Source organism: Cheilinus undulatus, linkage group 16 (genome assembly GCF_018320785.1).
Source record: "Cheilinus undulatus linkage group 16, ASM1832078v1, whole genome shotgun sequence".
In the NCBI taxonomy this organism is placed as follows: domain Eukaryota; kingdom Metazoa; phylum Chordata; class Actinopteri; order Labriformes; family Labridae; genus Cheilinus; species Cheilinus undulatus.
In genome coordinates this window covers 5,077,772-5,104,088 of record NC_054880.1, presented here as the reverse complement: position 1 = coordinate 5,104,088, position 26,317 = coordinate 5,077,772, and the positions used below count along the sequence as shown (strand labels likewise).

General features: G+C 38.2%; 3 protein-coding genes across 3 annotated transcripts; all 3 read left to right on the top strand.

Moving 5' to 3' along the window:
• Positions 1 to 71: 71 nt before the first annotated feature.
• On the top strand, positions 72 to 6,509 carry LOC121523859 (zinc finger and SCAN domain-containing protein 2-like). Its single transcript, XM_041808916.1, has 2 exons — positions 72 to 600; positions 4,905 to 6,509. Exons 1-2 carry the CDS (start codon positions 408 to 410, stop codon positions 5,846 to 5,848), a joined length of 1,137 nt encoding a protein of 378 aa, XP_041664850.1. The 5' UTR covers positions 72 to 407; the 3' UTR covers positions 5,849 to 6,509.
• A 2,730-nt stretch (positions 6,510 to 9,239) lies between these two features.
• Positions 9,240 to 14,446, top strand: LOC121523796 (gastrula zinc finger protein XlCGF57.1-like). The gene is made up of 2 exons (XM_041808846.1): positions 9,240 to 9,717; positions 12,323 to 14,446. The coding sequence occupies exons 1-2, from the start codon at positions 9,525 to 9,527 to the stop codon at positions 13,675 to 13,677; spliced, it is 1,548 nt and encodes a 515-aa protein (XP_041664780.1). The 5' UTR covers positions 9,240 to 9,524; the 3' UTR covers positions 13,678 to 14,446.
• Positions 14,447 to 16,794: 2,348 nt separating this feature from the next.
• On the top strand, positions 16,795 to 21,602 carry LOC121523880 (zinc finger and BTB domain-containing protein 24-like). The gene is made up of 2 exons (XM_041808941.1): positions 16,795 to 17,355; positions 20,371 to 21,602. The coding sequence occupies exons 1-2, from the start codon at positions 17,163 to 17,165 to the stop codon at positions 21,027 to 21,029; spliced, it is 852 nt and encodes a 283-aa protein (XP_041664875.1). The 5' UTR covers positions 16,795 to 17,162; the 3' UTR covers positions 21,030 to 21,602.
• The last annotated feature ends 4,715 nt before the right edge of the window (positions 21,603 to 26,317 follow it).

Below are 26,317 nucleotides of genomic sequence, written 5' to 3'. Positions count from 1 at the left end.
TGCACTATCACCAGAGGGGGGCAGCAACACGCCGCCGTGGCGTCTAGTCTGCCGAAAATCCAGAAGCCGAGTAGGAAGCTTGACCGAAAGGAGAATCTAGCCGTTTGCTAACCGAGGAATTTGCCCGAAGATACGCCATATTTCAAGTCTTCAGCTTGTTTTCAAGGATTGACGTGTTACAGCGGACTTAATAAAATACATATTTTAATGTTTAGCTTAAAACTTGAATCTATTTGAGAAGAATTTGACGCGAAGTTAGCGGAAGCAGCTTGCTGTTTTGTAGGACGGTGACGAGGCAAGTCCACCCCGGCCCTAAGGGGAAGAGACCGAAGGACTTTCCTGTGGCTCAAAATAACTGCTTCTCTGTGTTCTTGGGTTGTAAATGTGAGTGTGATTGAGTAAACAAAATGTCTAAAACTCAGATACTGAGATCTTTAGTGAACCAGAGACTGTTCGCGGCAGCGGAAGAGATTTTTGAGCTGTTTGAAAGAACCATGAAAGAGTACGAGGAGCAACTTAGTCGATCCAAAGAGGAAAACCTTCGACAAAAAAGGCTACTGGAAGCTGCTCTCGTCCCTGAAGTCCAGGAACCCAGACCAGGTGTGTACAGTTTTATTGTCACAGTTAGTGTGGGCTTCATGGAGAGCCGATGACGTCATCTGTTACCAGCATTTCATCGATGACGCAATGCTTTGTAACCAGAGGGCCTTTGTTTTCAGGGAGGATACAAGAAGTGGTGTTGGCCCTAAATATGAAGACAGTTCACAACATGAGCTTCAACACAACACCGAGATGTTAATATGTTCGGTTAATAAATCCTATTTTCCATTGAATATGTAATTTAGGATGGCCAAACGTCCTGATTTAACCGGAACCTCCCTTGTTTTAAAATTATAAAACACTCATTTTTGAAGAACCCCAGTCCTGATTTTAGGAAGTGGAAATACCATAACATGCACCACACCTGAAACACGATCTCGGTATTAGTCTGGGAAATGGGAAATGTCAGTCAGTGTTGTTTGTAGTCAAAGCTCAAACCTGATTGGTCAGTACAGTGTCAATCAATCTGTGTGCTTACGGCAGGGGTTCTTAACCTTTCACCCCCCGACCCCCAAATAAGGTGTCAGAGACCGGGGACCGGGGCAAGATTTGGTTTAGAAATGGCAAAAACAGGCAGAAACGTGTTTGAAAGGGTTTAAAATTACAAAAAAAGGGTTTTAAGCAGCAAAAATGTGTTAAAGTTGGCAAAATTGGTGGGAAAAAAGTGATGACAATGAGTTAAAACCTGGTAAAATTGGTGTAAATGGCAGCAATGTAAATTAAAAAAATATTCCTATATTTTTTTACGGCATATGGAGACCCCCCCTCAGTGTCTCACAAACCCCAATGGGGTCCTGACCCCAACGTTGAGAACCAATAGCTTACAGGACCTGCTGCATAACGTCAGGTAGGTTAGCTGTCATACTATTAAAGAAGTCGGTAGTTTTTCTTTGAGATCCAAGAGAAAACAAACTCATCAGTACAAGCCAACTGTCTGTTTTCAGTTTAATCTGACATATACAACGCCATGTTAAAACCAGCAAACACAGAAGATGGATACAGGCTGGAAAGAGCTGTTAGACCCACTTCAGTAAGGTAAACAGTGGGCAGTTTTTCACAAAAAAAAAAAAAAACTTGTAGCAGCAATTTTTCAATCAAAAAACAAACTCAGAATCAAACCGACCACTGTGGAGGATAGTGGATCTTACGTAGGATTAATATGGTGAATGTCCAAGGAAAATGAAATACATTTTTTTTGTGTATTCACAAACGTTTCTTACAAACTGTTCTGGCTCATGCCTTCCTTGTAAAGATCCATCCACCCTCCTCGGTGCCCAGGCGTCCTATCCTACCTGCCCATAATGTAGATGTGACCTCGTGCCAAAACTCACAAGTTTATGAAATAAAAGCATCAATCAATACTCACTCTACATGTTAACATTAGCGATATTAAACGCAACCATAAAATTAGAACCAAATAAGATAATAAATAAGTATGAATTAATCAAACTACACAATATGAGAAACACCCATTTTTGTGTTCCAGTTTAAGTTATAATGACCACAATATATTTCCAGGTTTACCTTTTTTGAATAGTAAAAATAAATATATTTTCTGTAATAAAAAGCTGATGAGTATGAAGACTGTATCAAAGTGCAGGTCACCAATTTCTTTTTGGTGAATTTTTATGTCTTAATACACCAACACAGTCCTGTTGCAATATCTTTCCTTGTATTATTTAATTACATTTTTTAAATAAAGTTTTGGGTGAGCTTGGTAGACATGACTTTTTTTTTATCTGCTGAGGCTTTTTCACTGGGTTATAAAGTGCACTGATGAAAAATCGCATTGCCCCATGAACTCAAACATGCAATTTTGCGATAAGATTTAAGTGTTCCTATTTGGAGGGTTGAAATTATGGTCATGGGCTTCACTGCAGCGCAGGGTTAGCACTGTTGCCTCACAGCTAGATCTTTCCTGGTTTGAATCCTGATCACTGCCTTTCTGTGCATGGTCAAGGGTTCTCTTTGGTTACAAATAATAGTGGCAAATTTGCCAGAAAAAGTGTTTTAAAAGAGTTTGATTCACTTTTCAGCGCTAAAATGAGGGGACTGCCAGGATGCCAGTGCTACTGATAAAACACACATGCATTGATATCATCAATTCTCTGGTTTGTCAGGGTCCAGCCAAATCTCCTGGCAGGCCTGTGTGCAGACATTCTTTTTACAGAGATTTACTTTGAATTCAGCATAAAACTCACCAAATGACATTTGTAAAAAATTGTATACTTAACTAGGTTATGCATATATTTTCACTGAAAATGGGTAATATATACAGTTTGAAATCATTTGAACATATTCTTAGATTTTCTAAGACATCTGGGACCCTCCTCAGTGTCAGTGTCCCCTGAGGGGGTCCTGACCCCCACGTTGAAAACCACTGCTCCGGAGGATGTGATAGGGGGTGTGTCTTTAACAACGGTCTGCTTTCCTTTGCAATGATTTAATTTTCTTTTTGATGGTTATCCATCAAGGAAAAGCAGACTGTTGATATTAAGATTCATTGAATTTGAATCGTCATGATCTCAATTTTGACCATTTTACGATCAAAGAAACATAGTTATCTGCAATTATTTATGTTTTAATGATGTGTGCCACCCATAGAAAACTCTGTGTGGTCATCTGTTTAAAATATAAAAAAATACATTATCCTGTTTAAATCACATCTGGTTTTAATAACAGGTTAAGTTCATATTCTCCTATATAAATGTTTATTTTCACATGCCTTTAATGTTCTTAGTGCCTCTCATGTCTTCACAGCGAACTCTTGCATCCACACACAAACACAGACCGTAACACCTGTCTGTATCTCATATGTCAGCCTCTGCTTTGCCTCTCCTTTCCTCCAAGGTGTAGACCGCTCTGTTGGAAAAATAAATCAGTCTAGAGCAGTGATACTCAACATGTGCTCTAGAGCTACATGTGGCTCTTTTGTGATGATTTGTGGCTCTTTTATGTCTCAATTTGAAACATTTTCCCCCAGAAACCCTTAGAAAAGGAAACTTTAACCTTTGAAATTAATAACATTAATCACTTTGTTTCCCAGACTTATACAGAAGGCTTTAATTGTCAAACTTAATTGTCCGATGTATCCCATTTTTGCCATTTCACCATTTTTTTGCTACTGTTCACCCGATTAAGCTATCTTTGCCATTAAATACCACTTTTTCCAACTTTTTTGCCATATTTTTGCCGTATTTCACAATTTTTTGCCACTTTCATCCATTTAGGCTGCCTCTTGCTATGAATTATCCCTTTTTACCCATTTTGTTTGCCCATATTTGCCACTTCTTTTTGATGTTTTTCCCATTATGGCCACTTTTGGACCATGCTTGCCCCTTTTCACCATTTTTTTTACCACTTTTTGCCCATTTAAGCTGACTTTTGCCATTAAAATACCACTTTTTTCCAACTTTTCTGTCCATTTTTGCCAATTTTTTTGCCACTTTTCCCACATTTTTGCAATTTTTCACAATTTTTTGCCACTTTCACCCATTTAAGCTGCCTTTTGGCATTAATTACCCCTTTTTACCCATTTTATTTGCCTATATTTGCTGCTTCTTTTTGATGTTTTTTCCCCCCATTTTTACCACTTTGGGACCATTTTTGCCCCTTTTCACCATTTTTTTTTGCCAGTTTAAGCAGCCTTTGCCATTAAATAACACTTGTTTCCTTTTTTGCCCTATTTTTCCACTCTTCACTGCTTTTTGCCCATTTTAGCAACTTTTCTAACTTTTTGCCACGTTTTTGCCAATTTCAGATCATTTTTGCCACCTTTGACTGATTTCTGTTGCCACTTTAAGCCATTTTTGGCCACTTTTCGCCACTTAGATTGTTGTTCTTGCAATGTTATGTTTCAACAGTTTGGCTCTTTGGTTAAGCAAGGTTGAATAACACAGGTGTAGACGCTGAAATTACTCAAATCACATTTAAAAAGCTTCAATCATGATTCCATTGTAACGTGATCCGAATGAGATCGAACATTTCACTTTTTTTATTTGCTGTAGTTAAGGTACTGCTATAAAATAGCAACAATAAACCTGGAGTGCTTTTGTATTTTAATGTAAGGTCATTTCCAACACCGGAAGTAACGTAAACTAGGCACAAGACAGTAAAAAAAGACAAAGAAGGTACAGCTAATACTTGTTTGCTGTGAGAGTCTTTTTGCTATGTCAACATTCATAACAAGCACAGTCAGAGTAAGCTATGAAGTTTTCATTTTTTTTCCCCCACGTCAGCCAAAGCAGTGCTATTATGATTTATATATCAATATGAGACGACTGTTCTGTCATTTTTCTCCACAGCTGTCCAGCAGCTGGTTGTGAAAGAAGAGCTTTTCCCTGAGCAGCAGGAGAGGAGCTCATGTCTGGTCCAGGAGGACCCACCAGAACCAGCACACGTTAAGGTGGAACAGGAGGATCTATGGAGCAGCCAGGAGAGATGGCAGTTTCAAGGAGCAGAGGAGCCTGATATCAACATGATCCCACTCAGTTCTGTTCCTGTGAAGGGTGAAGCAGAGGATGGAGAGAAACCTCAGACCTCACAGTTTCTTCAAAGACAAAGTGAAGAGATAAGAAATGAAGCTCACGGAGAGGAATGTGGAGGATCTGGAGCAGCAAGACACTTCAATCCAGACAGCCTCTTAAATTATGCAACTCATTACAAGACTCTGCAGCCTATCGAGTCTGAGACTGATGACAGTAACTGTGAGTGGGATGACACCAGGGTACCTCAGCCATGTTTTGACCCCCTACAAAACAAAGAAGCATCTGTAAGTGCTATGGAATATACTACATCAGCAAATACATCAGCTAGCTCCTCTGAATGTCCTCCAAGCTTGGGACAAAATTCAGAACTGCCAGAGGACAAAGGAATCCAAGCAGGAGAAAGACCATGTAGTTGCTCAGTCTGTGGAAAAAGATACACAAATAAGAAACTTCTGCAAATGCACGTGCGACGTCATTCTTTAGTAAAACCTTATAGCTGCCCATTTTGTAAGAAACTTTTTATCTATAAAGCAGAGATGAGTAAGCACATCAGAGTCCACACAGGAGAGAAACCATTCAGCTGTTCAGTTTGTGGTAAGGGTTTTTCACAGAGTGGAGATCTTAAATGCCACCTTCTTATGCACACAGGAGAGAAACCATTTGAATGTAGCATTTGTGGTAAAAAATTCACATGGATTCAGTCTTTTAAAAGACACATTGGTATTTGTAAGGGCAGCAAAAACCTCATGATACCTTCATAGGGGTGTACAATATTAATGGCATGATACTGGTCTCCTTAGATATTAGCTAAAAAAGTCAATTGACAGTATTGGCAAATGTGAAAATTTCTGCCTATATTTACAACCAATATATCTGCTGTAAATCTTGGTCTATACCAGCTTGAATGAATAAGTTTGTGGAGTTTTAAGCTGGGTCAACAGACCTACGTCATCTGATTTTTTTTTCTCTGTTCATCTTCATTCCTTACTGTTTAAAGTGTGTTTTAAGGAGTTAGAATTGTTAATTTGTTTATTCTTAAACTTTAAAACTTGTTTTTCAGGACTGAAGTTTTAGGTCTGAAGAACACTTGAATATCAGCATCAGCTAAAATGAAATTGTAAATATCAGCTTGTCAGATATTGGCAAAAATCCAGTATTGTAAACCCTATACTTGAATATATGATAACCAAATTTCATTAATTATACTGTAAGGGAAAATCCAGTATTTTATCTCTTAAAATGTGGCTTGACTTTGCTCTAATAAAACAGTACATATGAGATTTCTGGGGCTCGTCTCCACACTGCACTCGGATGCTACACATTTTTATCTAAAGAGTTATTGATTTCTATGGTATTTTTTAAAGTTCACATACTCATATTGTAATCACTTTGTAGATGCAATGCATTAATCTTTTTGCAACAATAAACCTTCACTTGAATAATAAAACATGTCTCCTTTTCCTGGTCAAGTATGTTTTTAACATACTATAGCAGCAGTGTGGTGTCTCTTTAACACTAATTGTCTGAATTATTCAATATTTTTAGTGTCTCCTAGTGTTCAGCGAAGGTAATAATAGATTTGCTTTCACTAAATACATAAATTTAATTGTAGATCAGCAGAGAATCAACAAACTATAAAATCTTTTCACAACCCTGATGATTACAGTTAACCAGTTTGTGGGGATTCATTGTTTAAGCAATCCATTCCTGCAGCCGTCCTCTGCCTCTTGATGTAATCTACTCTGAGGAGGTTTTATCTCATCACAAAATAGCCTGAAATGACAATCTGTGGCTCCCCATGTCAACAAAATAGACCAGTTCTATATTGTTATTTTTTATACTTGAGACCACTGCAGACACTGACATTGTAGGTATAGGTGAACAGACTGTTTCATTTACATTTTCCACAAATGATTACAGTGAGTAGTACATTTGCCTGCTTAAAAGTAGCAGGAGATTTTTTTTTTTTGTTGTTGTTAAATCAGAAACAAGACTTTAATAGGATGGTGGGACTCAGCCTGCAAGGACCAGTCAGGTTGATCAGACCTTTGGTGGCTTGACATCCAATACCTCTCACTTCTGGTCCAGGCAGCTTATCACACTTTGTTGGTCCCCACTAACCCTCATACACGGGGCAGGGCTGAGCCACCTTGCTGTCCTGGGTGTAGTGGAAGTGGAGCCCTAGGAGGGTTTTATTCCACTGCCACCACAGCCAGGTGCTCAAGGTGGTTGCAGAAGTGGTCAGCACTGCCAGCAAACCCAACAAATGCTATTTCTGGGACTGATTCAGAGAGAATCCCCAACCACTACAGACAAGGCTATCATGTTCTCTGCAGCTGAGGGTGAATATTATTAACCAGGTTAATTTCCCAGGGAATGTCAGTAGTACCACAACCCACCCAACAAGGTCATTAACTCAGAAAATGATAGAAAACTGAGCAAGAACCAGGGACTTCTGCAGGGCTGCATCACGATAAGATAAGATAAGATAAGATAAGATAAGATAAGATAAGATAAGATAAGATAAGATAAGATAAGATGATCCATGTAAATTCTGGCTTGCAGCAATGATTTAAAAAAGAAGGCAACAGCAACATACAATAAACTGATATAAGGATAGGGGAATAAATATAATAAAACAGGAGGCATGTACATGATGTTCTATGCTGTTAATGTCAAATTGAAATGACATGATGATGTAAAGCAGCGTTACTCAACCCTGCTCAGCCAAAGAGCCAAATTGTTGAAAAATTCAGTTGCCAGAGCCACAGTCTAAGTGGTGAAAAGTGGGGAAAAAATGGGTTAAGGGGGCAATAAATTTAGTTTAAGCCGACAAAATAGGTCTATAAGTGGCAAAAAAGTGGCATGATGGGGGATAAGTGGTGGCAGGTGGCAAAAATGCCCAAAAAGCAGCAATAGTGGGTGGAAATAGGCAAAAAAGCAGCAAAGAGTGGCAAAAATGGGCAAAAAAATCGCAAAAAATTGGTGATAAGTGACAAAAAATGAGATTATTAGTGGCAGAAATGGGTTAGAAGTGACAAAATACCAAGTTACAGGTGGCAAAAATGTAGCAAAAAATGAGTGAAAAGTGACACTAATTGGCAAAGACCAGCAAAAATGTGGAGAATGGGGCAAAGAGCAGCAAAGAGTGGCAAAAATTGGCAAAAAGAGGCAAAAATTGGTGAAAAGTGACAAAAATTGGGATAATAATTGGCAGAAATGGGTTAGAAGTGGAAAAAAACTAAGTAACAGGTGACGAAAAAGTGGCAAAAAGGTAGCAAAAAAATGAATGAAAAATTATTCTTATGGGCAAAGAGCAGTAAAGAGGGACAAAAATGGGCTAAAAAGTGGCATTTAGTGGCAAAAGGCAGCTTGAATGGGCAAAAAGGTTAAGGAGGAAAACGCAAATAGCAAAAAAACAGAATAAAAGAGGCAAAACCTGGTTATAAAGGGCAAAAGCAGAATAAAAGAGGCAAAAATAACATAAAATTGCAAAAAGAAGCAGCTAAAATTGGCTAAAAGCAGCAAAAAAAGGACTAACCGTGGCAAAAATTGCAAATAAGTGCAATGGAAAAATACAGACAAAAAAAAAAAACAAAAACAAACAAAAGGCTGAAAATTAAGTTTGACAATTCAAGCCTTCTGTGGGAAATAAACTGATCAATGTGACATGCATTGGATAATTTCTGAGGTCAAAGCTTCTTTATTTTGAGGTTTTCTGGGGTATAATATTTTGAATGAAGACATAAAAGAGCCAAAAGTCATCATAAAAGAGCCACAAGTCATCATAAAAGAGCCACAAGTCATCATAAAAGAGCCACAAGTCATCATAAAGAGCCACAAATCATCATAAAAGAGCCACAAGTCAACAAGAGCAACACGCTGCGTGTCACTAATGTAAAGTAACATGGTACGCTTAATAGCTGCTAGTTATGTAAACAGCGGTGTAATAACAGTTTTCATGAATATAGGAAAATTAAAACTTTGTATTTTTTGTTGGGTTACTGAGGGAAGTGTAGTCTGATTTTAATAATCATTTTTGGTTTTTCCTCTGATAGTCTAGTCCTCTCCACAGCCAGTACAGCAGGCGGCGGTGTTGGACTTAAAACTGTAGTTGCCAATCACTATTGTACAAAAAGAAGAAGAGCCGGAGGCAGTTGTACTTCGCGATGCTAGCGTGCTATCTACTCCTTCCACTTCAAAATGCATTCAAAGTCCACCGGAAATGCATTTTGGCTCGGATTAACTCGTTAATGGGAGCTTTAGATTTTAAACTGACCATCTCTCTTCTGCTCCTTTTGTTTTAAAAATGCCAGACGTTTGAAGTAAAGCCTGGCGTAATACTAAGCTAGCAGTTAGCTTTAGCCTTGTGGGAGCGTCCAGACAAGTTTTAAAGGACTGAGACTGAAGGAAAAGTTCCTGAGAGATTAAGTGAAGATGTCTAAAGTCAGAATGCTGCGATCTTTAGTGAACCAGAGACTGACGGCGGCTGCTGAAGAGATTTTTGAGCTGTTTGAAAGAACGATAGCAGAATACGAGGAGCAGCTTAGTCGATCTAAAGAGGAAAACCATCGACAACAGAAACTGCTGGACGCTGTTTTTAACCCCGAAGTTCAGTTACACAGACCAGGTGTGTACACTTTATTATGCACTAATCTCCAATGCAGTTTCAAGAATGTATAAATCATCTGCCTGCTGCTGGAAGAGTTGATCCGGTAAATCTCTATATCACTCCGATTAGCCAGGCCAGGTGTTCATAGTTTATTATCATAACAGCAGTCTGTGCCCACAAGTCTGACACATCTGAAGCTCTGTTTACATGATAAATCAGTAGAAACACATGTATGTTATAAAAAAATACTCCTGACAAAGCAAGAGGCAGTCCATGACCAACAATATCACCGAGGCTCTTCACAATACGTGCTGCTCCTCAGACAGGATCCCAGAATAACACTGATTAACATTAATATCTGGCTGTGTTTTCTTTATTAATCAACCTTGTACTACCAAAATAGGGATGTACGATACTATAGGGGTCTACTAATACTGGTTTTTCAGGACTGATACCAATACCAATTACTGGTAATTGAATTAATGAGACCGATAACCCATATTTGGAACTGACGTACATTTATTATGATTTACAAAATGTACTTAATGTGGAAAAACTCAAATTTCCCCATCAAAAAAATGAAGAAAAATAAATAATTTAGCACTAGCTCCATCAGCATGAGAAACATCATAGGGCAACACACTGGCAGAAACTAATGCCAAACGCTCACAATGTCAGTGGCACTCAGGATTAAGTCTTGACTGGCCAATACCCATGTGTTATCTAGCCAATCAGACTGTGTTATATGTAGAACCTTAAGCAGGATTTTGGAGTGTGAAAATAAAGCAGGGGAAGACACACCTTGCTGTGGAGCCAAGGCAGCACACTTTTAATTAGTACATTTACTGTGTTATTAATAAAAAAAAGTGCAAATAATCAGCCAGATATGAGCATCAGTAATTGGCCAGGCTCTAATTATCAACATGATACTGATAATTGCATATAGTTGCTCAAACAGTTAATCATTGGTAATAGGTCATACATACAAAACTTTATTTATGACTTGTAAGACATACAAATTAGTTTCTGCAGTTTAAGGCCGAATCAATAGATTTACCTCTGTGCAAGTTTTTAAAATGTTATTTTTATTTATTTACATTTTTTTGTTTTAATTCCTTGAACTTCTAAGGACTGAAGTTTTAGAAATTAACTACCGCTAGTCTGACTCTGTTCACATGTGATTTTTTTTGTTTATGCGATTTTCTAAGGCAGGGGTGTCAAACTCAATCCCAGTAGGGGCCGGATTCTGGATTCTGGACCAACCTGAGGGCCTAACAGGGTCACCTTTTTAACCATAAACCAACCTTGTTTCACCAGTAATAAAACATGGAAAAAACAAAAACTTAGCACTGATGATAAACGATTTTGACATTTAAAAAGTTAAATGTCACTTTTAAAGGCTCACAATCTGAGAAAAGTTAATTTAGTAGTTCAAAAAGATGAAAACATGAAATTAAAAAATAATGTTTTTTAATGGCAAATATATTAGAAAGAAGTCAAAATTGAAAGTTTAAAAGGTCAAAATTTGAAATAAATTTGTAATCATGAAATTAAAAGTTGAAGTATGATTGAAAAATTTAAATTGTAAGTCTAAAAGGTCAAACTATGGGATTATGAAGTAACAGTTTGGAGTTGGAAATATGAGGTAAAATACAAAATAATTGTTTAAAAGGTCAAAATATCACTTCAAAATTAGAATTATGAATCTTAAAGCTCAAAATATTATATGAGAAGTTAAAAGTTTGAGTTTAAATGCTAAAAGTATGAAACTAAAAGTCAAAATCCTAAGTTTGAGTCCTAATTGTGAGATGCTAAATTGAAAAATGTGAAATTAAAACATAAATTAATTTCTTTTCCCACATTCCTGACCTTTTATCCAAATATTTTTACTCCTTACTTTTTAAGATTTGGTGACTTAACAAAGATATCTTAAATCATCAAGGATACGTTTACATTTTTATTCTTGAGGAAATCTGCAGACCTCAGACTGATGGGCCAGTTATAACAGAAATATGAGACCATCTTGGGGCCGGATTTAACGGTTCCACGGGCCGGATTTGGCCCCTGGGGCTTGAGTTTGTCACCTGTGTTCTGAGGTCATTCTTAGAATCTTTAAAGGAACCTGGAAAGCAAACTTGCTGTTTAATCAGGATAACAGGGCACTAATAGTACAAGACAGACTCGGGTTCTTCATAACAAAAAAGTTTATAGATAGATTGGCACAGGGGCAGTTTTTAACTCAACAATTGGAAACAGTAGCCTGTGTAGTTAGTGATTTTTTTTATTTTATTTTTTTTTAGATTTATTTTTGGACATTTTTGTGCCTTTATTAGATAGAGGAGGACAGTGGATAGAGTCGGAAACAGGGTCAAGAGTGGGGGAGAGACATGCGGTAAAGGGCCTTAGGCCGGATTCGAACCCCGGCCGCCCGTGCACGTAGGGAGAGCCCTTGACCACTAGGTCACCTGCTCCCCTGTAGTTGGTGATTTGACCAGCAGAAATATTTCTGTCATATATGTGATAAATATATATTGACATTATAGCTGATGCCAGGTTTAGTGATGATTTTTTTTGCCAACAACAAGTTAGGTTTCAAAGGTTTTTTTTCCATCACTGTCCACAGTCCAGCAGCTGATGGAGAGAACTGAAGAGGTTCTCCCTGAGATGCAGGAGAGGAGCACCAGTCCGAACCAGGAGATGATGAAACATCGACATGTCAAAAATGAACCAGAGGAACTGTGGAGCGGCCAGGAGGGTGAGCAGCTTCAAGGGCCAGAGGAGGCTGATATCAGTATGTTCACTTTGATACCTGTCCCTGTGAAGAGTGAAGGTGATGAAGAAATATCTCAGTCCTCAGAACTAAATCAAAGTCAAACAGAAGTGATGGAAACAGAACGTGATAGAGAAGACTGTGGGGGAGCAGACACAGGCAGGCAATTTGATGCAGAGAGAAATTTGCATCCAGAGATTGAGGTCAAGACTGAAGACTCATCTGAACCTGAGATGGATGACAATGCTGACTGGAAGGAGGCCACAAAATACCCCTCCATTTCAAACTCAGTAGAAGACCTTAAAAACAAGAGAGCAATGACTGATGAGAAATCACATACCTGCTCTGAGTGTGGTAAAATGTTTAAACATAAAGGTCACCTTACAGAACATATGAGAATCCACACAGGAGAAAAACCCTTCAGCTGCTCTGTATGTGGTAAAAGATTTACCCAACAAAGTAATATGACCAGACACTTGATAGGTCATACCAGAGAAAAACTAGACACCTTTCCTGACAGTGGTGAAAAAGGTACCCAAAAACAACATTTGAAAAAACACACAAGAGCCTACAAAGGAGAGAAACCCTACAGCTGCCCAGAGTGTGGCAAAACATTTAACCATGATAAAAGTATAACCAGACACATGAAAATCCACTTAGGAGAGAAACCATTCAGCTGTTTTAAATGTGGTAAAAGATTTAGCCTCAAATATTATCTGACAGAACACATGAAAACTCATACAGAAGCACATCCCTTCAGCTGCGCCGAGTGTGGTCAAAGGTTTAAGCAAAATAAAAATCTGACCAGACATTTGCTAGCTCACACTAGGCACAAACCCTTCAGCTGTTCTTACTGTGTTAAAAGGTTCACCACAAAGTCATATCTGACACTTCACATGGCACATCACAGAGGTGAGAAACCATTCAGCTGCGATGCTTGTGACGAAAAGTTTGCTTGGCATTCTCAGTTAAAAATTCACAAGCTTTTTTGTGGTCAGGGCTCCGAGGGGTCAGGGCTTCTTCAGAGGCAAACTGAGGAGAAAAGAGAGACGGACACAAGAGCTGATGGAGAGGACTGTGGAGGATCAGAAGCAGCTAGGAATTCAGGTTCAGACAGAGATTTAGAACCAGAGATTGAGGTAAAGACTGAAGACTTTTCTGAACCTGAGACTGAAGGCACTGATGATTGGAATACCAGAAAATATTAGTAATGTTTTAGCTGTGAGAAAGTATTGATTTCTCTTGGTGACATGAGAAGTAGGACTATTGAGAGACCACTGTGTGATAAAACATTCATCTTGATTTATGTCCTGAAGAAGCACAAGAACTCACATTAAGAGGAGCCATGTAAATGTTGTTTTTTCTGTAAAAGATTTAAGCAACAAGAAATGTTTGTGGAATACAATTTCACCAATATAAATCATTCTTTAGCCATCAGCTTTCAAAACAGGTAATCTCATCTCTATTTAGAAGAATGTAGATACATCTTCATTTCAGTTTCTCGGAGTCCAAATCCCAGTTTGACAGTGCCTTGGGAAAAAACTAGTGGAGAAGTCCCACTCGGGTAAATTGGCTAAATCAGGAACTTGTTACAGAGTGCCGAAGCTGTGGTTTTGAGGCTTCTTAGGACACTTTATCTGCAAGGCATGACTTGATGCTGCTGGATGCAAGAAGTGATCAACTTCAGACGGGTCGGCTGATTGATGGGGTCTGCTACACAACACACAATTTACTGACTGACTGAAAATCAGCTGTGGTAATATCCAGTAGGTCAGGCAGTGTCAGCTATTACATCAGATATTTATCAGTATGTAATGTGTTGGTCAGTGAGTATGTATGATGATACCATAACTATTCAACTAATTGTCTTTTTCCACTATTTAAGTCCTTATGTCATGCCATCACTTGCCTTTACAGCATAGGAGCTTGTTTCTGTTGATACGATTTGTCAAATGCCTATATCATCAGCATATCAACATAAATATGTATAATAAACAAGTTTCTGCCTTTCAGTCTAAAGCTTTTCCACCGGGTTTCACGATTTCTCCTTGGACTGGCTTTAAAACAACAGCTGGGGATGGCACAATCATGAATATACACTTGATATAATTGACTTTTGTTGTCATAAGATGAGAGATCAGAGACCCCAGTTTACCAGGATTAGAAATACTGATGTTGTAAAGCCAAAAATATAAATAGCAGGATGTCATAATGCACAGTGTTCATGCAATGTATTGATATTCTTTACACTTGTTTACACACGACATTAACTAAGCAACAATCACTTGAAAGCAAAAGCTCAACTGGGTCTAGAAACACATGATTTCCCCAAGTATTTAAAAAAAAAGAAAACAGCCACAGATTTGTTTGGGCCCAGAGACCCAGACAAAGAGACTGGGCCCTCCTCAGTTGTGATTTATTGATGATATCAGTGCATGTGCGTTGGATCAGTAGCATTGCTGCTAGGGATCCTACTAATAAGTACCTCATGTTGGAGCTGAAAAGTGTGTCGAGCTATTATTGGCTTCTGATGTTGGTATTATTTATACCACCACTTCTTTCCATCCATTATTGCCACACCTTTTTGCTCATTGTTGCCAATTTTTTTGGAACTTTGTTGCTTTTTATCCTGTTTTTGCTCTTTTCACTATGTTTTGCTGCTTTTTCCCTCATTTGCAAATTCTTTGCCCCTTTTTTCCATTTCTGACATATTTTAGCAATGTTTTGCCCATTTTAGCGACCTCTTGCTTTTTTTTTTCAAATTTTTGTCCAAATTTGCCTTTTTGCTGCTTCTTTGCCACCCTCCTCCCTTTTTTTGCACCTTTATGCCACTTTTAACCTAATCTTGCCCACCTTTTTGCCATTTTTAGCCTTTTCTTTTACAGTTTTGCCACATTTTGTTGCTTTTTACCCCATTTTTTGCCAGTTTTCTTGCATTATTTTTGTCGGTTTCTGCCTGTTTCTGCCACTGTTTGCCCATTTTGAATTGATTTGAATTGCCCTTTTTGCAGTGTTTTTCCCATTTTAGTTGCCTTTTGCTTTTTTTTTTTTAAATAGAATTTTATTTAAATAATTTTTTGCCACTTCATGCCCATTTATGCCAGTGTTTATTTATTTATCAAGGGACAGTGTGCAATGACATTGATCATTCATACAAAGTAAATGAAAACATGGATGCACCATCTTTTGTCCCACATACACATGTGGACAAAATTGTTGGTACCCCCCTGTCAATGAAAGAAAAACCTACAATGGTCACAGAAATAACTTGAATCTGACAAAAGTGATAATAAATAAAAATTCAATGAAAATTAAACAATGAAAATCAGACATTGCTTTTGAACTGTGGTTCAACAGAATTAAAAAAAAAAAAAACTCATGAAACAGGCCTGGACAAAAATGATGGTACCCCTAGAAAAGATTGAAAATAATGTGACCATAGGGACATGTTCAACCAAGGTGTGTCCTCTAATTAGCATCACAGGTGTCTACAAACTTGTAATCAGTCAGTCGGCCTATTTAAAGGGTGACAAGTAGTCACTGTGCTGTTTGGTGACATGGTGTGTACCACACTAAACATGGACCAGAGGAAGCGAAGGAGAGAGTTGTCTCGGGAGATTAGAAAGAAAATTATAGACAAGCATGTTAAAGGTAAAGGCTATAAGACCATCTCCAAGCAGCTTGATGTTCCTGTGACTACAGTTGCACATATTATTCAGAAATTTAAGATCCACGGGACTGTAGCCAACCTCCCTGGACGTGGCCACAGGAGGAAAATTGATGACAAATCGAAGACACGGAATAATACGAGTGGTAACAAAAGAGCCCAGAACAACCTCCAAAGACATTAAAGGTGAACTCCAAGGTCAAGGTACATCAGTGTCAGATCGCACCATCCGTCGTTGTTTGAGCCAAAGTAGACTTCATGGGAGACGACCAAGGAGGACACCACTGTTGAAAACAAATCATAAAAAAGCAAGACTAGAATTTGCCAACATGCATGTTGACAAGCCACAAAGCTTCTGGGAGAATGTCCTATGGACAGACGAGACAAAACTAGAACTTTTTGGCAAGGCACATCAGCTCTGTGTTCACAGACGCAAAAATGAAGCATACCAAGAAAAGAACATTGTCCCTACTGTGAAACATGGAGGAGGCTCTGTTATGTTCTGGGGCTGCTTTGCTGCATCTGGCACACGGTGTCTTGAATCTGTGCAGGGTACAATGAAATCTCAAGACTATCAAGGTATTCTAGAGAGAAATGTGCTGCAAAGTTTGAAAGTTTGAGAACCCCTGCGCTATCAAAGAGAAAGAAACAGAAGCGGTTGCACCAATGCAGCTCTGACCTGCCTTCCAGACCAGAAGGTGGCAGTAATGCACCCACAGGTTGTTTGCTTTCCGCCATAATAAGAGAGAATCAGTAGTGCATCACGCTGCCGACATGCTATGTCTCATCCTGCGTCATATTAGACATTTATAGTTAGATACAACTTCTATTGACTTAACTTGTTTGAGGGAACGTAAACATTTTCAGCTGCCATCTCTGTGATGTTCTCTTTGTTTTTAAATAGTTTAACATTTGAGGGAAAGCCTGGGGAAACACGAAGCTAACAGTTAGCTTTAGCGCTCTTGGTGCGAACAGACGAGCTTTAGTGGACAGTGTCTGAAAAGAACAAAAGGAATATTTAGTAAGATGTCTAATGTCCAGATTCTGAGATCTTTAGTGAACCAGAGACTGAATGCTGCTGTTGAAGAAGTTTTTGAGCTGTTGGAAAGAACGATAGCAGAGTACGAGGAGCAGCTGAGAGCATCTAAAGAGGAAAACCGTCGACAACAGAAACTACTGGACGCTGTTTTCAACTCTGAGGTCCAGCTATGCAGAACAGGTTTGATCCCCGTCATTTTAACCTTTGTTTTGAACTATTAAGCAATAATTTTGAAAATGTATTGTCTGCTGCTCAAGGTGAGCCATTCTGAACGTGACAGGAGTATTCATTCAGACCAAGCAAGAGTAGACTTTTCGCTGTATGCATTTTTGATTTCCAACAGTCTGATACCTGTAAATCAGTGGTTCCCAACCTTTTTTCCTTAGGGACCCCCACAAACACACACATAAACACACACACTTGTAGCTAAGAAACAAAAACGTCAGTAAACGTCAGTTTTAATTGTTTTCATTGAAGAAATCCAAACATAACAGGCATATATAACAGGTTTTTACCTAAAGATCTATGTATAAAACTATGAATATTGCGACAGTGTATAAGGGCCATTTTAAAAACGTGTATTTGTTGATTTTTGAGAAAAAAACTCACATTTTCAAGTTTAAAAAGTTGTGTATTTACTAGGAAAAACCTTGAAATGTTGTATTTTAAAGCTGTTATTTTATGTGAACCAAAATAAAGTCGACAGCAGCTAATTCCACAGAAGAAAATGATCACGAACAAGACTGTTTTCCTTGTACGTGTCCTGCAGATGAGAGCGTACTAAACTGATACTTCACTGAGACTGAGCAACGAGGATGAGGGAAGGAATCATCAGTTACCATCTGGATTTAGAAGAGACATTTCTGTAAACTGGGAATATCCAACCACAGTTTTCAGTTTGGTGTCTCATACATTTTTGACTTGACAGTGTTTCAAATTAATGACTTTAAAAACTTGAAATTTTTGAGTTTATATTGCCAAAATGTACAACTTTAAAACATGGAAATTTCCTGTAACTATATTTATAGTGGGGTTTGGTTTCTTGTAAAAACATGACTCTACAACCTCAAAAGTTTCCCCTCAAAAATGTGAACTTTTATTTTTTTCCCAAAGATTAACAGATACAGATCTATTACGGTGACCCTAGTATGCCTTGGTACATTACGCCATGTTCCACATTATTATGCAAATTTGATTTTAGTGTCATAAACATCTATTTGTTTTGTTTTTTTAGTTAAACTCATGGATGGTATTGTGTCTCAGGGCTCTTTGGATCTCTCATATCATTCTCAGACACTTGTGATCATTAATTTGCCAGGTGAGCCCAGTTAAAGGAAAACTACTTAAGAAGGATGTTCCACATTATTAGCAGGCCACAGGTTTCAGCAATATGGGAAAGAGAAAGGATTTCTCTGTCGCTGAAAAGCCTCTAATAGTGTAATGCCTTGGACAAGGTATGAAAACATGAGATATTTCAGGAAAACTTAAGCGTGGTCATCGTACTGTGAAGAAACTTGTGGCTGATTCAGAGAACAGGTTTAGGGGTAGGATCCTCCAGAGGCTTGCAGTCATGTATAAACCTACTATTCAGCCACCCCTAACCAATGCTCTCAAGCAGAAATGGTTGCAGTGGGCCCAGAAATACATGAAGACTCATTTTCAAACAGTCTTGTTGACTGATGAGAGCCGTGTAACCCTGGATGGTCCAGATGGAGGACTAGTGGATGGTCGGTGGATGGCCACCATGTCCCAACAAGGCTGTGACGTCGGCAAGGAGGGGGTGGAGTCATGTTTTGGGCCGGGATCATGGGGAGAGAGCTGGTAGACCCCTTTAGGGTCCCTGAAGGTGTGAAAATGACCTCGGCAAAATATATAGAGTTTCTGACTGACCACTTTCTTCCATGGCACAAAAAGAAGAACCGTGCCTTCTGTAGCAAAATGATCTTCATGCATGACAATTAACCATCTCATGCTGCCAAGAATACCTCTGCGTCATTGGCTGCTATGGGCATAAAAGGAGAGAAACTCATGGTGTGGCCCCCATCCTCCCCTGACCTCAACCCTGTTGAGAACCTTTGGAGCATTATCAAGCTAAAGATCTATGAGGGTGGGAGGCAGTTCACATCAAAACAGCAGCTCTGGGAGGATATTCTGACATCTAGCAAAGAAATTCAAGCAGAAACTCTCCAAAAACTCACAAGTTCAATGCATACAAGAATAGTGAAGGTGATATCAAAGGAGGGGTCTTATGTTAACATGGAACTTGGCCTGTTAAGATGTTTTTGATTGAAATAGCTTTGAGTTCAGTAAATATGACCTCCTAATGCTGCAAATTCAACACATGACCATTTTCACTTCTTTACAACCTATAAATGTTTTAAAACTTTGTTGTGCATAATAATGTGGAACAGTGCTTTTTGAGATTTTTTTTATTTTTGAAAAAAGAATAGTTATCATTCAGAGGTTTGTTTAATAAAATTTAAATTATGCTCTAACGGTTAATGACTAAAATTATACTGACTGTCATTTAATCGACTATTTAGGAAAATCAGAGAATAATATCATTTGTGGAATAATTTTGAATGTGGTAATTATCATAATAATACATTTTATTTGTATTGCACTTTACATTTCAGCAATCTCAAAGTGCTACAGAGCAGAAGAGTAATACGATAAAATTATAAAATCAATTAAGAGGAGAACCTATAAAAGAATTTTAGCAGAAAGCTTTAGTAAAAAACTAGGTTTTTAGGTCTCTTTTAAAAGCATCTGCAGTTTGTGGGGCCCTCAGGTGGTCAGGGAGGGTGCTCCACAGCCTCAGAGCTGCAGAGAAAAGGGCCTGATCACCCATAGTGCAGAGCTTGGTTCTGGGGACTTGGAGGGTGTTTTTGGTTGCAGAACGCAGGGTGCATGAGGAGGTCTGGGGGGTGAGGAGTTCCTTGAGGTATTGGGGGGCATGTCTGTGGATGCACTGATAGGTGAGGAGGGAGACCTTGTACTTGATTCTGTATGGGACAGGGAGCCAGTAAAGAGATTTCAGAAATGGGGGTGAAATACGGTGTATGTTTCTAATCATGATTTTAAAAATGTATGTACAATTAGCACTAATCAAAACAATTTTTCAGAAGCTGTTTTTATTCCTTTTATCTTGATACATATGTTTATATTTTTTGCTTGTTTTGTTGCTGTCCCCAGACGTTCACCAGCTAATAGGGAGCAGAGAAGATGTTCTCCCTGAGCAGCAGGAAAGGAGCTCCAGTATAAAGCAGGAGTTTCTTGAACCCGCACACATTAAAATGGAACGTGATCAACTCTGGAGCAGTCAGGATGGAGAGCAGCTTCAAAGGCCAGAGGAAGACAATGACAATGACAAGTTCACTTTTATTCCTGCCTCTGTAAAGATTGAAGAGGAACCTCAGTCCTCACAGCTTCATCAAAGACAAACTGAAGAGATGGAAACAGGAGCTAATGGGGAGGACTGTGGAGGATCAGAGGCAGTCAGGTACTTTGATCCAGAAAGAGATTTACAACCAGAGACTGAGGTCAAGATTAAAGACTCCTCAGAACCTGAGACTTATCATAGATCTGGCAGGAAGGAGACAGCACAACACCAGTCACATTTAAAATCAATGAAATATGTTGAAAAGAAGAAAGGGAACACAGATAAGAGACCGTATAGCTGTTCTGAGTGTGGTAGAAGATTTAACCAAAAGCATCATCTTTCAGAACATATGAGAACTCACACAGGAGAGAAACCCTTTAGCTGCTTCATATGTGGTAAAAGATTTAGCCAAAAAGGTAACATGAACAGACACACAGTAGGTCATTGTGGAAAATCCCCCTTCCTTTCCTGACTCTCCTCTACGTGTCTCTGTGCTCCTGCATTGGTGGAGCCTCAGAGATAATAAAAGCAGCCAGCTCACCTGCTGCAAACCCCTTTGCTGGAGAACAGTGGAGCTGGCTGCAACCTGTGCATCCCTCAACATTGACTGGAACTTAAACTGTGTACCTGCTTTGTGAGTTTCCTTTGTTTTATATAAATGACCTTAAATAGATCATCTTTATTTACTGTTACTGTTAATGATGTTAAGAGTTAGTTTTGTTCGATATGAATCATTTAAATAGTGATTGAGAACTTATTCTGTTACTTATGTCATTTTGTCACCAGATAAACCAGTTAAGTGCCAGTCAAAGCAGTACTTGAATAAATACATTGGACTGGAACACAGCCCTTCGCTGATGCGCTCTTTGTTTTAACTGACAAACCATTGAGTTGCTATATAGTATCTAAACCCGCAAACACCTCCTCCATACAAGTAAATATTCTACAGTCATACCAAAGAAACACAAAAAAACATTCTTTAAGTTGGTTAAACTGTAGCACAAAAGGACATGTGACCACACACATAAGAAACCTAGACAGAGAGAAACAATTCTGCTGCTCTTTGCTTTGCTTCTTTCATCTGTGTATAGGATTCAAATTGTTGGTGGCTGATGGGCTGGTCTGAGTTTTTTAAAAAACTGTTGATCTCCTGGAATTTTCATGATAATCCATCTCACGAGTTTACAAAGAATGGTGGGGAATAAGAGAAACCATCCACTAAGCAGAAGTTACAGTATCTGGGTGAAAATGCCTCGATTATGGCAGAGGTAAGAGGAGAATAATCAGAGTATTTGGAGCAGAGAAAGGGCAGCAATAATTCAAAGAACCACTCAACTTACAACTGAGGAATGCTGCAAAGCATCTCTGAATGTACAGCATAATATCAGATGGGATGGAGCAGCAGAAGACCACACCAGGTGTCGCTCTTTTCAGCTTAGAAAATGAAACCTGAGGAGACGACTCACAAAGACTCTGCAAACTGGACAATAGACCAGTGGTTTTCAAACTTTTTTGCCCAAGGCACACCTAATGTTAAGCCAAAGTCTCAAGGCACACCAAATTTAAATTGATACAAAACAGACTTTTTAAAAAATGCTACAGTGAAGGTAGCCTATAAGGTGAGATAAAGGGGAGAGCTTTCTGGAAAGATCATGAAAATGGTAAAATTGGGCAAAAAGTGGTGAAACAAAGTCAGAAATGGGCAAAAAATGGGTAAAAACATGGCCAAACAATGGGTTAAAATGAACATGAACTTGTTGAAAGTGGCAAAATAGTGGCAAAAATGAGTTACAAGTGGCCTTAAGGCTTAAATGTTGTACAAAAGATGGTAAAAATGGGTTAATAATGATAAAAATGGGCAAAAAAGTGGTCAAACAGGCAAAAGTGGATGACAGTTGTCAAAAAAGGTGGCATAAATGGGTTGAAAGTGTCAAAAAGGTGGCAAAATAGATCACAAGTGGCAGGAAAGTGGCAAAAAAAGGTTAAAGTTGCAATAAAGTGGTAAAAATGGGTTAATAGTGATTAAGAAGGAGACAAAATGACCGAACAATTGCAAAATTGGCCAACAAGTGGCAAAAGGGTTGCAAAAATGGGTTAAATGTGGCAAAATGTCCCCAAAAAGGAGCAAAAATGGGTCAAAGGTGGTAAAAAGAAGTGGCAAAAAAGCAGCAAAATGGTTAAAGCCGTCAAAAGAACCAATCCGATCAAACTAAAATTAGCTTGCCATGCTTTTCAGCTCTAAATGAGGTAACCATTAGCCAGGACGCTAGCATTAATACTATTGATACAATACACATACACAAATATCATCAATAAATCACAACCGGGGAGGGCCCATTCTCTGGATTTTTTTTCCTGCCAGATCTGTGGGCGGGCGTGGTTACAGTACTTGCCATAAAGTCGTAGTAATAACGTATGGATGTACACGTTCCCACGGCACACCTAGACTTGCCTCAAGGCACACTCGTGTGCCCTGCCACACCATCTGAGAACCATTGCTGTAGATGACAACATGAAGTCCACCAACAACTGTGGTACACTGAAAGTTAGTGAAATGTCCTTCTCCATTCTGATGCTTGGTTTGAGCTTCAACAGATTGTCTTGACCATGTCATACATGATTGGTTGATTATTTGTGTTAATGAACTGTTTTTCAAACGTTCTTACGTGATTTGTGAGTTTGTTTGGACATCTGGAACTTACTTGAGACCAATATTACTATATTTTAATAAAAATTTTAATAAAAGCAATCAGATGAAGACAGGCATAACTTTTCCATTAATAGCTGACAAGGCATCCATTCATTGTTAAGGATTTTGGGCCATCTGATCAGGTTTCAGGGGGTAGCAGAGCAAAGGCTGTTTGCATAATCTGCCATAATCCTTTTGTATGACTTGAGATATATTCAGTGTTTTGGTTGTTGATACATTTGCCATTCAAGTTGTATTACTTTAGAATTTACTTATGAGATTAAGAAATGTAATATATTTTTTTCTTATCAAAATGCTTATTTACAGAATAATCACAGTCGCAGTGCCTAGTGTCGAAACTAAGAAGTACAATACTGTCAAGCACAAGCTTCATGTTCTGATAGGCACCATGTTTATTTTTATTTTTAAAACTTGCAACACCATGGCTTAGCTGGCCTAGAGAAGGGGTGTCAAACTCAAGGCCTGGGGGTCAAATCCGGCCCCCAAAATCATACCATATTTCCATTGTAGCTGGCCCACGGGTATCAGGTCTGCAGACTTCTTTCATGTAGATTTAACGTTGATGAGTGTAGATATCCTTCTTAAATCATAAAAACCTAAAAAAGTAAAGAGTAAAAATAATTAGATTAAGAGTCTGGAAGATGGGGAAGATATTAAGCTATGTTTTCATTTCATTTTTTCATTTTGGCATTTCACAATTCTGACTTTAAGTTATTATTTTGACTTTATATTTCATATTTTGACGTTTTAGATTCACAATTTTAAATTTTAAGTCATATTTTGACCTTTTCAGCTCCTATCTTTGACTTTTTGATCTCAACATTTACCTTTTAATCTTATGACTTTGACTTACTATCATGTATTTACCTTTAAAAAAACATTTTGTCTTTTAACCTTTTGAACTAATAAGTTTGACTTTTAAATCTCAGATTTTGAGCCTATAAACTTATCATTTTGACTTTTTCTAATCTCAAAATGATTTATCATCAGTGTTATTTTTTTCTTCATATTTTGTTACAGGTGAAAATGAGGTTGAGAGTTTACAGTTAAATGGTTCTCAGGTAAGACCTTAATTCAGAATCGGGCCCCTGCTGTGACTGACTTTGACACCCTTGGCCTTAAAATCTGGCCCTCAGTACATCTCACTGAAGCACATCTGGCCCCTGGCCAAGAGTATGGCTGTTCGATTAGTTTGGAATGGGGACCAGTTCCTGAAAAGGATCTCCAATGAGGGGCAAGAGAGATTCTGCAAATATTTGTAAAAATTTTAGAAATTCAATCAAACAAACTGTTTTGGATTGTTTCCTCTAAACTTGATGCAAGCACTCTTTTGTAGTCTCCGCATCTTTAAATGACTTTTTCTTTTTTAAACTAAAATCCATGCCACATCTTTGCTCTCAAGTTGTACAGCAATATGCATAAGCACACACAAGATAAGCACGTACTTCCTTGTCCATTTACTGTTGAACTGCCTCTTCTTCGCATCTCATTTTTGTCCTTTTAAAGTGCGTGGATCATTCTTTAAGCACTAGTAATCTACTCAAAGGGCCTTAAGGGCCTGATCCAGCCCCAGGGCCACCAACTGAATAGTCTGAGCTTAGAGCAGAGGTTCTCAAATGGTGTGGTCGTCTGCCTTGAGACAATTTTAGGTGTGTCTTTGGAATTTGTACAACCATATGTTATAAATACAAGTAATTTTCCACATGCTAAAGAGGCTTTTTTATGTGGATATGAACAAGGTGTGCCTTGAGATTTTGGCATGATCCCAGGTGTGCCTTGGGCAAATAAAGTGTGAAAACTGCCGGCCAAGAGGTTAGATTGTGCCCCATGTAGGTGGGGCACAATCTTGGGTTCAAGTCTGGCCTGGGGCTCCTTTGCACTTCCTCCTGCACGTCTCTCCCCCACTCTCTCATCCCTGTTTCAGACTCTTTACGCTGTCCTCCACTAGGAATAAAGGCATAAAAGCCCAAAAAATATCTTCAAAAAATTGCAGCACCAGTTAAAAGAATGTTCTTCATGTATTTTTATATGTGTGTATTTAGTGAGTTAGTTAGTTGCATGGGCGTAGCACAGGGGGGAAAGGGTACTGATTCCTCAGGCCAGCAGTAGGAAGGGGCCCTTGAGATGCCTGTATGGAAGCCCGTTTGGGTCAAATAAAATAGAAAAAAATTTTGAAAGTACAGCAATTCTTGAAAAATAAATTCTAAGTCATAATTATGAAATAAAAGGTCATAGTTATAAAATCTTAAAAAAATCATGATTATGAGATCAAAACTGATGATGAGTTCAAACGTCACAATTATGAGTTTAAAAGTCATAATTATGATACGAAAAGTCATCCTTGAAAAAAATTTAAAAAATCATGACTATGAGATAAAAACTCATAATGAGTTAAAATGTTATGATTATGAGTTTAAAAGTCAAAATTATGATATAAAAAGTCAGAATTAGAGAAAAAAGTAATAATAAGTCAAGATTATGTATTGAAAAGTCAAAATTATAACATAAAAAGTTATAATTGACTAAATTACTTTTTATCTCATAATACTGACTTTGTATTTTTTAATTCAGATTTTTAAAATCTCATTATTTTTAATCTCATAATTATGACTTTGGATTTTTTTTTTCTTTTTCTTTCTTTTTTTTTTTTTAAATTTCCTTACTTCCACAAGGAAGGGGGTGGGGAGGGGGGGCTCTCTTAAAAATGTCCAAACAGTGTGATCCAGCACTACAAAATAATGCAAGTAAATTTAATTTAGCCATTGTAAAAACTTGCTCATAAATTGGGAAATTATGGTTGAAAAATACATCAAAATGAATATATATTTGTAAAAATTGAGCAACATTTGTTGCTTCGCTAACCGGCTAAGAGGAGCTATGTGTAATATTCTATCTAGGGGCCCTAATCCTAACCACGACCTTGGTTATATACTCAGTTAGCCAGTTGGTTAAGTTGTAATTACCTATTTTGATTCCTACCAGTAGGGGGCGGAGATGCACGATTTCTTGTTTGCAAACTGCCAATAAACGTCATCAAAGAAGAAAAGAGA

Bases quoted from the DNA above. Each gene is read 5' to 3' on its own strand.
- LOC121523859 (XM_041808916.1), top strand. From the start codon at position 408: ATGTCTAAAACTCAGATACTGAGATCTTTAGTGAACCAGAGACTGTTC. The intron at 601-4,904 runs GTGTGTACAGTT...TTTTCTCCACAG, and splicing joins AGTCCAGGAACCCAGACCAG to CTGTCCAGCAGCTGGTTGTG.
- LOC121523796 (XM_041808846.1), top strand. From the start codon at position 9,525: ATGTCTAAAGTCAGAATGCTGCGATCTTTAGTGAACCAGAGACTGACG. The intron at 9,718-12,322 runs GTGTGTACACTT...CACTGTCCACAG, and splicing joins AGTTCAGTTACACAGACCAG to TCCAGCAGCTGATGGAGAGA.
- LOC121523880 (XM_041808941.1), top strand. From the start codon at position 17,163: ATGTCTAATGTCCAGATTCTGAGATCTTTAGTGAACCAGAGACTGAAT. The intron at 17,356-20,370 runs GTTTGATCCCCG...TGCTGTCCCCAG, and splicing joins GGTCCAGCTATGCAGAACAG to ACGTTCACCAGCTAATAGGG.